This window comes from Mercenaria mercenaria, chromosome 14 (assembly GCF_021730395.1).
Source record: "Mercenaria mercenaria strain notata chromosome 14, MADL_Memer_1, whole genome shotgun sequence".
Lineage (NCBI taxonomy): Eukaryota > Metazoa > Mollusca > Bivalvia > Venerida > Veneridae > Mercenaria > Mercenaria mercenaria.
The window spans coordinates 66,125,513-66,140,813 of record NC_069374.1 but is presented as its reverse complement, the minus strand read 5'-3'; the positions used below and the strand labels follow the sequence as shown (position 1 = coordinate 66,140,813).

At 34.3% G+C, this 15,301-nt stretch overlaps 1 protein-coding gene across 2 annotated transcripts; it reads left to right on the top strand.

Moving 5' to 3' along the window:
* Window positions 1-565: 565 nt before the first annotated feature.
* On the top strand, window positions 566-13,409 carry LOC123544267 (guanylate-binding protein 1-like). Of its 2 annotated transcripts, XM_053523749.1 has the most exons (12): window positions 566-680; window positions 4,153-4,253; window positions 4,816-4,911; window positions 5,442-5,488; window positions 6,808-7,007; window positions 7,230-7,357; window positions 7,663-7,772; window positions 8,574-8,986; window positions 9,908-10,188; window positions 12,115-12,327; window positions 12,539-12,635; window positions 13,008-13,409. In XM_053523749.1, the coding sequence occupies exons 2-12, from the start codon at window positions 4,164-4,166 to the stop codon at window positions 13,265-13,267; spliced, it is 1,935 nt and encodes a 644-aa protein (XP_053379724.1). In that variant the 5' UTR covers window positions 566-680; window positions 4,153-4,163; the 3' UTR covers window positions 13,268-13,409. The 2 variants fall into 2 exon arrangements, with proteins under 2 accessions (XP_053379724.1, XP_053379725.1); XM_053523750.1 differs by lacking the exon at window positions 5,442-5,488.
* The last annotated feature ends 1,892 nt before the right edge of the window (window positions 13,410-15,301 follow it).

The window sequence follows — 15,301 nt, the reverse complement described above, 5'->3', positions numbered from 1 at the left end:
ACAGTGTTTATATTTAATTGAATGAGTTTATAACATCAGTCTGAAAAATATATATGTTCACTGAGAAACCTATGCCTTTAATCTTTACCCTTCTGAATTTCTAAAATTGACTGGTCCATCATTCAATTTGGGCAGCACTAACTATTATTAAAAGTGGGGTTCGCTGAAAATTTACCGACTAAATACGAACAGTGCAGACCATGATCAACCTGCACAAATGTGTCTTGATGTGAGGAAGTTTTCACCCGATCACAAAATGTGAAAAATGGATATCCAGTTTCTAAATTCGGAAGCTGTTAGCCCTACTTTTATTTCCAAATAAGTTTTATTGAACGAGAAGGGTATAGGTAAAATCTCTACACAAATTTGTACGAGAAATGTTGTCATAAATACAATAACTCTACATACCTTTTAAATGTATAATGTGAACAATTGACCATTGTGTACGATAACGCACAGTTTTAATTAGTGTCTTTAAAACTCCGTTTTTGCACAGTAATGTTTATGCGGGTCCAAGTTGTACTACAGAACGGAAAACGAAACTTTTCACCTGACTGATTTACTATATATTATTACGTATAATGAAATTATCTAAATATAAAACCTAGCAATACAACAGCTAAAGCGTGAAACTTTGTTTTCAGAAAATATAAATAATTAGAATATCGTCCGAGGATACAGTGAGTACCATTAGTTTCATTTACGTATAATATTGTGTCTTTGTGCCTTAAATGAACCTATTTTTACTTAAAATAATGTTACTAAGTTATTCAACGGCTGTGGAGAGCAAGTGGAGCAAGTTAAAATTATTTGAGCAGATTTCTTTTCCCGGTCTTTCATTGTTTCACTTTTTTATAATGAATCATATTGCGTTCACAATGTGCCATAAGTATTCAAAACATAATTACGTTGCCTTGTGTGACTATTTATAAATCATTATGAATAATTCATAAGCGACATAGTATATTTTAAAATGCATAGAACAGAAATGGTTGCATACACATCTGTATATGAAAATTCCACCACGGGGCACATAATTCCTTAACTGCCCTTAAGAAATGGTAATAATTTCTGTGAGGAAACCAATACTATCAAATGTTCCAATATCTCTAGACTGCGTCATGTGTGTGTGTCCTAATTCACCATTTAGGATATCGTTTTTTACATACATATTTTGCCAATAAACAAACATACCAATAAAATGCATTAATACAAATTAAAAAACAAACAAATTCAAGCCATTATAAATTTTGAAATATATTGATTAAGATTTGCTTTTTTAACTGTTTAAAAATTTGCATTTAGGAGTTTGTTCATCGACTACGGCAAAAAAAAGAGGGATCTAGAGGGAAACTGTCTTGGCAGTACAAACACATGCGCTTTGGATACACCTTACTTTACACCGAAAATGAAACAATTTTTGTTAAGATTATTGGTATCCCTGGTTAAATTTCCATACACTGGGAGTCCAGAGATTACAGCTGTTTGCTAATGAGTCAGGATGATTTGTTACTTTTATCACTCGAACGTTTGCATTCACACTCTCATCCAAGGTCAGGGAAACAAAAAAAAAATGTTGTACATAACATAAATTTTTAATCATTTAAAATCTAAAATCTTTCCTACGTTATGAAACTTCTTTCATTTGGAAGATCTACTAAGTTTAACGTGTACGAGTTCATAACTTCTGCCTGAGAAGTTTCTGGTTGAATGAGAAACTAAGTTTATCGATGTAAATAATTATGAATTTAAAATTTTCCCATACATCAAAAATCCCCGGATGTAAACAATCAACAATGGTGACCGCAAGCAGTATTGTTTTGTTCTGTTTTATTCATTTTTATTTGTTTACGCTGCGAAATTTGAAGGTCGATGCTTGGATGTATTCCAAATCGTACATAGGAAAGGGGGCCTTAGTTCAAAGCCCGGATGTTATTTTTAGAACATATCAGGGTATTGGTGAAGTTGTTTTTGCTGTTGTTTTGAATGTTACTTTCCGGTCAAATTTGTCCAAAGTTCCAAAAGTTTTAATAAATATTCGATGCTTTGATGTTGTTTACAGAATGTTATCAATTACAAAAATCACCCATAAAGAGACACATGGTTCCCTTCCTGACTTACACACAAAACATCCAAGGGACAACTGCCACGGCCATGAACTGCCTACACTCTACGTTTTATTTATAACTTTAGTAATATAATGAATTTGAAAACAAAGATTCATTTAAAACTGATTTCTGTTAACGAATCTACAGAATCTTTTATCGTTTCTGTCACGAAGTTCACATCTGGAAATAGATGTCTGCGTTCACGCCTAGATTAACTTAGCGTTCTTAAAGACTGCTAAGTGTCGTGGACGGCAGTTAGTGGTTTCTCGGTAATTTCCATCGAAATTACAATTCTCACTGCTTCAATATTGAAAACAAAAGTATTTGACCACATACAAACAGACCAATTTTTTTCTGTAATGAAATTTAATTGTTCTACAGAAAGTAGCTTAACATATGTATGTAGTAATGCGAAAAACCTTGGAAAGTATATACTCATACTCAAAGTTCATCTGGTCATTCATTGTTCCGATATCACAAGCAAATACTACGATTTAGACATTTTATCCTAGTTTAAAAAATGAAAACGTTCAATTTAAAGACCAGCGAACGGATTCGTTATAATCAGCATTGTTTGGTTTTCGGCGTATTTCACAATAATTTATTTACAAAAGAAATCACCTTCAAGTTGTTGCGTTTTCCTATTCACAACAATCTAAACTGTCTTATACTTATACAGTCATGCATGAGAAAATACAAAGATCTGTCTTTATCGGGTGACACAGTAGTTATGTTTATAATGCATATATAGTGTTATTACCTGTTTAGTCACTGTACCATAAGAAGAACGATAATCAAAATATATACATCTTGAAGGGTATTTAACCTAAAGTTTCAAATGTCTTGTGTATGCTTGTATAGTTAATAGATTGACACGAAGAGCACTAAGTATCATCTAACAAGTATTACAATCATTCAGCGTGTTAAGTAATTTGATATAACAAAACATCTTGAATCTTAAGGTTCAAGATACAGTTACTTTTACATTTTCATTTGTTGTTCATCCAGTGAAAGACCTTTCAAAAACTTGACATGTACCCTCTATATATTAATGCGGGGTATGTGTTGACTATTTGATAACAAAATTATTTGCCGTAACGTGTAAAACTTCACTTTTCTTCTGGGCGTCTGACTAGAAGCTTCATCGGTATTTTTCAGTATTTACAAGCTCGTCCGAAATAAACCAGGATATAGATTCAGAGCCTATAAAGCAAACATATTTGTTGAGAGTATTATTTGAGGACTAAATGCTTTATGTGCGTTCAGAAAGGGTATAAAGGACATTGGGACTTCTATCTTTGATGATTTGCAAGTAGTCCCAATGTGGTTTACACTTATATATAAACACTCAGTTCCTATATTTACATTTTTACAATTACTGGCTACAAAAATAAAATGTTTTTCCATGAATATAGGAAACCAAATAAGTGTGGATCTTTTCTAACGTCAAAAGGCCTGCCCACATTTTATTGTATTTCGCATTCTTTATAAATATATTTTTTTGAGTTTGAATTAAAACAGTTCACATAGTTGTGTCAGTTCAGTTTTCATCTTTACAGTCAGAGAAATAAGTTTAAAGCTCCCCAATGGTGTTTTGCCACTGACCGTTCCAAGGCGGTGCCCCACTGTGTTCCTTTGTTTGTTCGTTTTGTCCTTGTGTGTTGACTTTGTGTGCGCGCGTGTGTGTATGCTTATTGTTCGTCTTGTCCTTATGTGTTGGCTTTGAGTGTGTGTGTGTGTTGTTCGTTTTGTCCTGATGTGTAAGCTTTGAGTGTGTGTGTGGTGCACGCGTTTGCGTGCTGGGGGGTTGTTTTGAGGAGGCCGCGCTTTTGGTGCGTGGCACTCCCTATGTGATATTTTTCTTTGTTTTTTTAGCTATAATTTAATGTTCTATTTGAAATTCTGATGTCCTAGTTTGTAGAATTTTTATCGAGCGACGCCATTTTTTCATGATGTTTGTGGATGACGTCAAATCGTGCTCGCAATTTCCTCGAAAGGACCACAAGATATTATAATACCATCGTAACTAAATCTTTCTCTGTAGGGAACAGCGAAATGAAAGCTGAAGATGAATCAGATCCAGACATTTCCGCATCATTTCAAGACAAATTGGCAATTTTTGAAAGAAAATGCCAATCAGGGAAGGTGACTGTTTTTATATTAATGTACTTATTTCTTTTGTGACGTTTTTAAAATTAAATGATATTTCAGTAAGACTGAAAAATAAGACTTAAATAATTAGAAACTTCTATATACAAAATACTAAAGGCTTATTACAGCTTCTTTTATTGTGGGGCCTACTTTGCGATGCATGGCTCTATGGCTGTGAATTAAGTGCTCTGCGCTTCTAGGAACTCTACCCTTACCTTTTATCTTTTATAATTTTTATTATTACATGATTCCTTACGTAAATCGCCGCCCTCTAATTTGTATTACTGGTATATGACCGGTCTATATTTAACACGTGTACTGGGCTAAAAAGTAAAAACTCTTTTTAAAAATCTAATGTTACTAGTATGTAATAAAACACTTAGTAGTATTCAATAGCTGACCGGCAAGCCATTCCGTAAGTATATATTATAACATGACTACTTAAATGAATGGCCGGTCAATGATTTTGTGCTAAAACATTTAGCAGTTAAGAATAGCAGGAAATGAATTGAAAATATTATAAATTTCTTGCTACAACATTTATGTTTTATTCTAGGACAACACTAAGAGAATCTCTACTGGTACATCTTCTTATGGTATATCGGAACGTCAACAGAAAAGACAAAAAGCGGGAGCACAGAAAGGCGGATTGGTACGTACAAATAAGCGAAAGTAATTCTACCCATTGTCCTGTATGTCATATCCTAACTCATGTTTAACCCCGCCTCTCAACGAATCAGAAAGTAGCAGCCCCTATTTCATTATGCTGTTCTGCAATATTGTCAGTCTCTCTGTGCCTGTGTGTTAGTAAAGTGTATAAAACCACCAGTCTAGGGGTTTAGTAGTGTATCTTACATATGTCGCACATAACATATCACTGCGGCGAGAACAATACTAAGACAAAATTGGCAATTCTTGTCAATTCAGATACTTTTATTTGTAACAATTTAAGGAAAATTATGCAATAATTTGTGAAACGAGACTGTTTCCATAGTAAGGAATTCTGTGTTACTACCATTGGCTAATTGCTAAAACACATATCACATATCATGTATTTATGAAAAGGAAACCGTATCTCGTACCTTCAAATGTTATTTGATATAACTTGTAATCTTCTGGCGAATATTTGATATATGTACTATGTCCCCGTTCTGAGACGTTCCCGTATTTTAATACATTCAGAGACTGGCAGATCAAGAGGAACATAAACACCAAGGACTGATATCAGAGTAAGCTATGATTTTTTTTTAATTTCCATGGTCTGTCAACCTTTTAAGGGTAACTTTGAAATTAAACGGACATATGTGTTTATATTGACAAAAATTTAATCAAAACTATTCGCAATAAAAAGACATTGAAAATTCAATGCAATATATATCATATTCATACCGCCTTGAACTTAGTGTTGTTATATTTTCTTGCCTTCTTGGTACACAAAATAAAATTCCGCACAAGCCGGTACTAGGGGGAGTAAGGGCTTTTGCACATTTCATGACTTCTCATGAAAAGGACTCATCCAAACCGGGTCAGCTATTATTTTGCTTGAGGCGTTTTCACGCTTCCAAAAGATCTTCGCACATACTTTATTAAGCCGGTGCTAAGGGGAGTAAGGGCTTTTGCACATTTCATGACTTCTCATGAAAAGGACTCATCCAAACCGGGTCAGCTATTATTTTGCTTGAGGCGTTTTCATGCTTCCAAAAGATCTTCGCACATACTTTATTAATATCGCCGAGCAGATGATACCCTTGATATTGTTTCATTTCCATTTGTTACACCCAATGCTACTAGCAATTTATCTTGAAGTTACGTTAATCGTTTTTTAAACATTTTGAGTGAAACTGTTTTCCAACTAATATCATTTCTTTCTGTCATGTCCCCAATTATTTGGCTACAGTGGGAGTTTGCCTCTTTGTAAATGTAGCTTGATACATTTCAACAGACAATGCTGTTTGATCAATTAAGATCAACCGATGTAATGTTAGTCATTGCAATACTTTTTTCAGAGAAATCGTTTGATCATTTCTTTATTTCCTTTATGCATTTGTATTAACACCCTCTTTTAAATTTGCATATTCGTATAGTAAATATAACGGCATAGTGTTTGATAAACATTAAACACTGGACATGAATGCCTATATTTGTTATACTTCCTCAAATTTGATGCTGCTGTATGTTTATAAATCCCATGTGAAAAAGTAATACATGTTACCATGAATTGGAAGTACAGATAAATTCAAAATGCAGCTTAACCAAATTTGAAATAAGACTCTCTATTTCTTTAGGGTTTTGTAAAACCCAAACTTGTTTGCAGTGTCTGTTCCAAAACGGCTGACGTTTTCTTTCCATGTCCGTGAGGATCAAACCTATGTTACTTTGTTATTGTTGTTACATTTGTATTAATGTGTACATGGGCCCAGCCGCTGTGTACGTATGTACATTTGCACAGATCTCTATTTCCATGCAAATTGAGTTCTGTACGGTTGGATGCATTCTTTGAATGTGTTTTTCCTGTACGACTTTTGTCCTTGTGTTTTCTCTATTTTAGTCCAGTATATCAACGTCTGAAGATATTTCATGGACCTGTGCAATTGATAAGCACGACAAAGGACGGAACTTTGAGGCAAGAGTATAGCACCATTAACGAGATTTCTCAGATATATCACCCTGTTGTTGTTGTAGCAGTTACTGGCTTATACCGTCAAGGCAAATCCTATCTACTGAACAAAATTGCTAAAGGAACCTCAGGTATTTAATTAAAATGACATTTGATTTCTTCTGTTATTCTTGTAAACTTAACCTTTCACAGGAGTAATTTACCTTTAGAGCTACACTTTTTCTTTCACAGCTAAAATTATACTCATACAATATGTGAATTCTTATAAAAAGTGCCAATATTTAGAAAGAATGGTATCAAACTTATAGTAATGATCTTGAAATTTCATGTACACAGTTTTCGTTCAATTTAAGACTTTGCAGTAGGTCACACTTTCCAACCGAAAACAAAAGGGATATGGGCAATGTGTAAAGAGCATCCAAAACAAGAAAATACAGTGCTAATGTTGTTGGATACAGAAGGTCAAGGAGACGTTATGATGGTAAGCTATTTTGCACAAATGCAGGGGTAACCTACCATATTTGCCTTTATATTGGTATAAAAAGGTCGAATAACCAACAAGTAAAGCCATGCAGTAACAGTCAGAGGTATTAGTATGTAAATCTTGAAATTTCATTTCAACATCTATAACTGATGTACTGAAGTTGAGATCGTTTTTGCAAGAATTGTGTTGACATATATTCATTTATTGTATATGATTGGTTGACAGGAAGCATGATAATAGAATAGCTACATTAACTTTACTAGTGTGTGATATGACATATTTTCATTTATTGTATATTATAGGTTGACAGGAAACATGATAATAGAATAGCTACATTAACTTTACTACTGTGTGATGCATTGTGCTACAACACGATGGGTGTAATCAGTCAAGATACAATTGAAAAGGTCTCGTATCTTTTAAATTAACCATTACCATGCTAATCTTTTATAATAGATTTGTCCATCTTTCAATTTGGACAGTACTAAAAATATACAGTCTGAATGGCGAACAGTGCATATCGTGATCAGACTGCACGAATGTGTAGGTTGATCATGATCTTCACTGGTCACAAAGGCCGAATCGGTCCTGGCCAGCATGGTGAGGGTTCAAAGGATATGCGGTTATATATTCGTTTACTTTTTGGCGAATTTCGGTGAACTGATAAAACACGAAACACAGGGCAACTCAAAATTAAAGTATAAACAAAATCTATAAAGTAGATCCCTTGGAAGCACCGAGAACAAGGCAAACAGTGAAAATTGCAGACTCGGTTTGATTGAGCCTGTTTATGAGCAGTAATGTAAAATGCCACACTGCCCACGTCCCCTAACACCGGCCCGAAGGCCCAGTAAATATAACAACACTGAGATGAAGTCGGGGCGACTTTTTACGGCCGCCACACAGCACTTAACACCCGCTGTTGTGAAGTAAATAAAATCTGTAAAGCAGATCCCTCGGAAGCACTGAGAACAAGGCAAACAGTGAAAATTGCAGACTCGGTTTGACTGAGTCTGTTCATGAGCAGTAATTTAAAATGCAACACTGTCCACGCCCCCTAGCACCGGCTTAAGCAGTATTCAATCTTCTAATCTAAATAGGTTTGATATAAAGTATGTGAAAACCAAGCAACAATTTTACTGTACTTTTTTCTCTCATATAAAACAATTTTTCAGTTTCTGAATTACATAAATCCTCCTTAACATACCAACAGAGATATGGCCGACCTCACAAAGATAATACTTGACAAAAACTCACCACGGCGACTGAAGCACAAATGGCCCACATTTGTGCTTTGCCTAAGAGATTTTTACCTAGAACCAAGAAAAGGAGACAAACTACTATCAGCCGATGAATATTTGGAAGAATGTCTTACTTTATGCTCGTGCGACACCGATCATTCAGAAATATACGATAAACCGCGAAAATGTATAAAGGAAACATTTTCTAATCGTAAATGTTTCACCTTTGATTTCCCCACGGAATGCAAACAAATGAATCGGCTTAACACGTTACAAGACAACGAGCTCAATGCTTATTTTCTTGAGGATGTAGAAGAGTTTGTGTCATATATCTTTGAAATTAAACCAAAAGTGTTGCAGAAAGACAGGAAGGTTAATGGTTCGGGTAAGTATTTCTTCCTTCAATTAAATGTTATGAACTGGAACGAGAAAAAACTGCAATTTATGAAAATTTTGTTAACAACAAAAAAGAATGTTTTAAAGTCGCATTATGCGCATCTTATAGTGTGTTTGGTGAATGTTTTATAAAAGCAATTTTCGGTTGCTGTGCATTTAAATGTTTTAAATTAACGATAAAGCAGCAGAAGTATTTGAAGTTGATGCTTTAGAAATAAAGAACTCGGGCTAGTTTTTCTTCAATCTTCAACGCAGTGATCTCCCATACATATAGGTAGAAAATTCTGAAGTTGAAGGGAAGCAAATCCTGCGTGCATTTTGACTTTTCTTAAAAAGACTGCCACAGTCAAAATAAGGAAAGACATATTTGTAATCTTATTATTTCGTACTGGTAACAGTTTGGTATATATTTGGTCAAAAGCTATAATTTCCTCAACCCTTTTTACACACACACATCTGTTTCAGCTAGATTTTTACTTGAAAATTGCACATAATTCCACTTTAAGCTGAGATTATAACATTTTGGTACACAGTATGCACTTTTCAAAGTTCGCTTTTTTATAACTGTGGCATTCAAATAATTATAAACTATACACTATGCCCCTATATCATTGGGGGACTTGGATCGATGATGTGGGTTTGTTTTGGCGGAGTGTGGCTAGAGAATGATACCTTTATAGTTTCGTGAAATATTGGTAAACAAATGTTAAATCATTATTGACCAACTATTTGCTGACTACTTAGACTTTTGTCTGGGGCCGCAATGGATATCATGCTCTATAAGCAAGTATGTTAGAATACATTTCTTCGTTTACACACGCTCTGTGAAAGAAGTGTACAATTAAATTTCATTATTATTTGATTTTTGTAACGTATGTTCTTTTCATCATATCTGTTTGCGTATTCGTAGCTTTTGCAACATTTCTAAAGTGTCACTTAGAAGCCATTCATGCCGAAATAGTTCCGGACGTCACAGACGCTTTACTAGAATCTTTTGATAAAGAAAATAAAGAACTTGTACAAACCACGGTTGAAGAATATCAGAACAGACTGAACATGATACAACTTCCTGTTTTGTGTGAAGGTGTTATGGACAGGCTTATTTGTGACGAATTCCTTGAAATGGAATTAACACAGTTCAGAAGGAAGGCAAAATTGGATATTGACCGCAGTTTTGAACAGAACGCTCGGGTATACACTTTTCATTAGTACAAAATCAATTATCACGAAAACTATTTAAAATCGACTTTTATTAACTTTTTAAGTGCAAGTTATTGATATATTTAAATTTGAACTTTCTTTCGAATCTAGAGTTTAAACTGCAGAATATCTATTAGTCTTTCGCTGCATTTAGATGATTTCAATTGAAAAGTCAATGCAACCTCATCGGTTCTATACCAAGCATATAATGATAAAGGTCACTGATATTTCACAAGATGTGCTCATTTGATGTCTGCTAAGTAGATTTTTTGCATATGTTACTAAATATAGTAACAAATTTGCACTGAATTTAAACGTATATGAACAGCTTGAGGCCGGTACTGCCGTTCGTGTGCCAAAAATCCATATCAGGCACACTTCCGTCTGTTCAAAACATCAAGATTTTATACTTCCACTGGCAGAATGTCAAGTATATGCAAAACAAAAGAATGCATGGTATGAATACTTAATTTCTCTAGCATCTTCTTCTATGGTGGATAAATAAGGCTGACACAAGAAACTCTAGCACTAAAATGCATGAATTTAAAACAAATGTTTGAAAGGAAATGACGTCAACGTCATCAAAAACGCTGACGTTCCCGCGCATTACATAAACATTCAAAGATGCTGTGCAACATGAAATTATTTTAATGTCATTTTCACTTTAACAGTATAGTGGAACATGTGCAATAAAAAGGTTATAAAACAGGGCAGGTGTACCTTAAGGCGATATTGGCATACTAGACCGGTATTTGCCAATATCGCCTTAAGGCACACCAGCCCGGTATAATAACCTCTAAATATTGCAAGTTAAAGCAATCAAAACAGATAAGATATTTGGATATGATGCACAGGTGTGTTTCAGTATATTTTACATATTCATTTATTACAAATGCATTTGCTAACCTTCTGATATATTCAAATGAGAACATAAAATTGATCGTTTGATCTGAAATAAAAAGAAATAATTGAAAAAATTGTATGAGTAGCAAAGAAAGAATTAATTTATAAATGCATTATTCATATTACATGACTTGCGAAATAGATCATTTCTCTCGACTATCTTTAACTTAAAAATGCATATATGGTCATCCAAATATGTCTGTTCGGTCCAATCAAAGTTCTCTTTGCAAAGCTTGTGTTTTATATAAAATAAGTAAAGTCCCTCAGACATTGTAGGGGAAAAACATAAAAATGTAACACAATGTACACCCTTGGTTTCCTAGAATGTACAGCAATGTCTTGACTACAAATTTCCATTGTATTTATATTCATAACTGGAATAGTTTTCAATGGTCTGTAAATAGGCCAGTGGTATACACTTTTAGAAAGTCCAGGGTGCTTTTACATAAAGCTATCAATACTGTACCATTAAATCTGTATTTGTAAACACAAACCCCCAATCATGCAACGTACCGTTGGTAAGGGAAAATGATAAAAGTGATGATAAAGTTTCAATGTTTTTGTTTTTGAAATGTACATAGATTTTTAAGTTACTTGATAGTATTATACAAAGAACAGGAGAATTACAAGGCAAGCTACAATTTTTTAACGGTTTCGACAATTTATTTTGTCTTCATCAGGAAGTCAACATATATAGTATGAAATAGGACTAATTGTGTCACTTAACCTGTCACTTAAAATTGTATTCTTCATCATACTAATTTTGAAAGTTTCTTGAAAAGATGAGTAAAAATATTGTCACCTGTGACAATGATTTTTTGCAAAGAAAATGCATATTATGTACAAAATACTAGAAATGTACCTGTATATACGCAACGCTAAAATGTGTCAAAGATAATATATTGCATCACAAATAAATAATACTGAATGCTTTATAATACATTCTTCATATAGAAATATATAGAAATGCGGTAACGTTTTATATAGATGTTTTGCGTACGATATTTTTTTCAGAGGCTAATGAACTTAGCAAGAGATGAACTCCGAAGAAGAAATGCCGCTCAGATTTATAAGCATTGCTTTACAAATATATCAGAGTTATATGAAAAATCAATTGAAGATAGAAAAAAGTATTTTAAGTCAGGAGGATACGTATTATACAAATCGGACATTGCATCTATCACTTGGACCTACATGAATCATTGTAAGGATCTGGATGAGACAGAGGTAAAATATACACATAATTAAAAAGTTTTATATCTAACTGAATAAAGTAATATCATCGGGGTTAATGCAAGGTTATGGATAGTGTTACCTTAAAATCACATTTGGAAATATATTAATCTATTTAATTTTGCAAATGATAAAATATGAGCAATTAAGACACGTTTATTACTTACACTCGGTTTTGTTTTTGTTGTTGGTTTTGTTTTTTCAGAGAAATCGTGCGTTTGTAACTTTTATGGATTCAAAATCAAACGAGGAACATGAAATTATGACAGAAGACAGTCGTATTACAAAAGAAAATGAAAGAAGTAAGTACTGCCAGAATTATCGTTAACGAGAACTTTAAATAGATCATTTGTTGTTGCCAACTTTTTGCATTTACTGTGAGTACAGACCACAACCGTCCGGTCAATCTGGGTAATATATGCATCTTTATATACTGAACTAACGAGAAGAACGTGCAAAGAAGGTGTACGGTTACGGGTTTTTTTTTAAAGAAAAATGCGTTCTGAGAACGCTCTGTTCCTTTTGTATCTTTAAACTCATTTTCAATTTTTGGCCATTATACCTTATGAAAGTCAAAGTTTCCGGCCTATTCTTCTTTGAATAATCACAGTATAGCACGTGTTTTTTCAGAAGACAAATACATTCTTTCACAGTGCTTTTTTGTATATATCTAGCAAAACAGAAAATGATAGAGGAAGAACGTTGCAGACAAGGACAAGAAGAGCTGTTACAACAAAGGCTTGAAGAATTTTCAAAAATAGAAGAAAATATGGCTCTGGAAATGAGATCAGATCAGATCAAAATGTTTGAAATTCGGAATAGAGATATACAAAATAACACCGATTTCATGCGTAAAGGAAGCCTAGTTTGTCCAAAATGTGAGAAATGGTTATGTGCAAGTTGGAAGAATTATAATACACCGTGTGGGCAATAAAACATGAATAATTATTTTCAATCATTTTGTAGAAACAGAAGAAGTGACAAGCCTATCGGTGGACATTTAGACAGAAATATCTACCTTTATTACATACCTTTCCATAGATACAGTGGCGTCGGAACGAACTCAAATTTGAGGTTTGGGGGGGGGGGGGGGGGGGGGCGAAAGAGAGAGAGAGAGAGAGAGAGAGAGAGAGAGAGAGCGGGCCCATCAGCTAAACCTACCTAGAATTTCCCTGAAAATTCTCTTTCTCTTTATTATTGACAATAGACACCACATCAAATCCACATTCCAGATCAGTAAAATTAATTGCTCCCTCAAATTGTATTTTTTCTTTATCTACTGTTTTCTTCGAAAAAAGAAAACAGTTATGTCGGGTCAAAGGTTGGGGGCGAACCATAATTATGCTACCTTGCCCTCCAAAATATTTTGGACCGACCTCCAGCCTCCGCTCTATTCCCCGCTCCGACGCTTATGAAATAGTAACAAAACTGCATAGGACAGAATCCTGTAACCCAGACCAAATACCTGGAAGCGGGCTTTACAACCGGAAGTAGGCATTATAACCGGTTATTGACCGGCTGTGAATGCATGACATCATTGGTGACGCTTTTTTACCTTGTGCTGTCGTGATGAATATTCGCTAACATCGATATTATGATAAACTTATTCAAGCAATCGAATAACCGTTACTGGGTTTAGGTATATGATAAACTATGTCATTATACGACCATGTCATTCCTTACGTGGTTATTAGCACTCCGAAACCTATGTTGGCACTCGGGCATTGCCCTCATGCAAATATAGGATTAGTCGTGCAATAACCATTTCAGGCCCGTCATTGCCGTTTGATATGTGTATAGTATACAGATTGGCAATATATTTCATACTGACAGACATTTGCGAATTAAGACGAAGTGGACTTTGGGCACCTAGGACGATCGATATTTTAAGGAGGACATCTCAATATTTAAGTTATATTATGTGCAGACGATAATTCATTTCCATAATAACGATAAGGTTTGTCTTATAATCCTCTGCCGAAAGCGAGGGGATATTGTTTTGGCGTGTTCCATCCGGATGTTTGTCCGTCCATGCGTCTTTGCGTCCGTCCGCAGTTGAAAATGCTTATGATTCAAAAAAAACGTTTAGATCTCAAATAATTATGCAGAGGCACACGACCTTTGCTTATTCGTAGAATTATTCTTTTTGACCAAATAAAAACAGAGTTTTCCTCCTTGATTTTGAGCAATTTTACCTAAAGTATTTTTTTAATTATAAGCATTTTAATTCTTTTTACCAAATCTAGGGGGAAAAATCTGCTTTTACTACGTAAAAAGAGATGATACTACGTGTAAGCAATGGTGATGTGCTAATTAATAATTATGTGATCACATGTGCCGCCATGTCTTCTTTATAATCTTCCCTCCAGTAATGTAGAACGGCTATATGCGTGCAGCTTATTTTAATCCAGTGGAAATAGAATACGTTTCACAGCTACTAGTTCCACCACCACAGAACGGAAACAGGAATTTCTGATCACTATTTATGCTGTACAATCTTAAATAAAAACCCAGATAGGAACATAAACGTATGTACAGGTGCAGAAGGGAAGATAGTCCTTGACCCTTTTATTAATATTTTCTGCAGTGTTTTATAATATTTATTTTATAAGTTTCTGTAAGTTCATTCTTGCTGAATTCAAAGCATATATCAGTCTATTACAATGATAGAAAAGACTAGGTAAGTCCTTCTCAGCCACATTCCTGGTATGAATGGTTTGACCACAGTTTATGATAATGCTGGTTCTCTCGTCAACATACAACGAGTTGAAATCCAATCCAGTAATCTCTTGCAACGTCCTTTGAATAACACTTAAAACGGATTCTCTAACACATGACAGTGATGGGCATAACAATAGGAAGTGTGTTTCAGTCTCTGATGCCGAAAAACAAAGTTGACAAGTTGTGTCAACTTTATGCTGGTTAAAAATTTGCCTAGTTGATTGAAGAACATAACTTTCTGTCATTA

Bases quoted from the DNA above. Each gene is read 5' to 3' on its own strand.
- LOC123544267 (XM_053523749.1), top strand. From the start codon at position 4,164: ATGAAAGCTGAAGATGAATCAGATCCAGACATTTCCGCATCATTTCAA. The intron at 4,912-5,441 runs GTACGTACAAAT...TAATACATTCAG, and splicing joins GAGCACAGAAAGGCGGATTG to AGACTGGCAGATCAAGAGGA. The intron at 7,008-7,229 runs GTATTTAATTAA...GTTCAATTTAAG, and splicing joins AATTGCTAAAGGAACCTCAG to ACTTTGCAGTAGGTCACACT.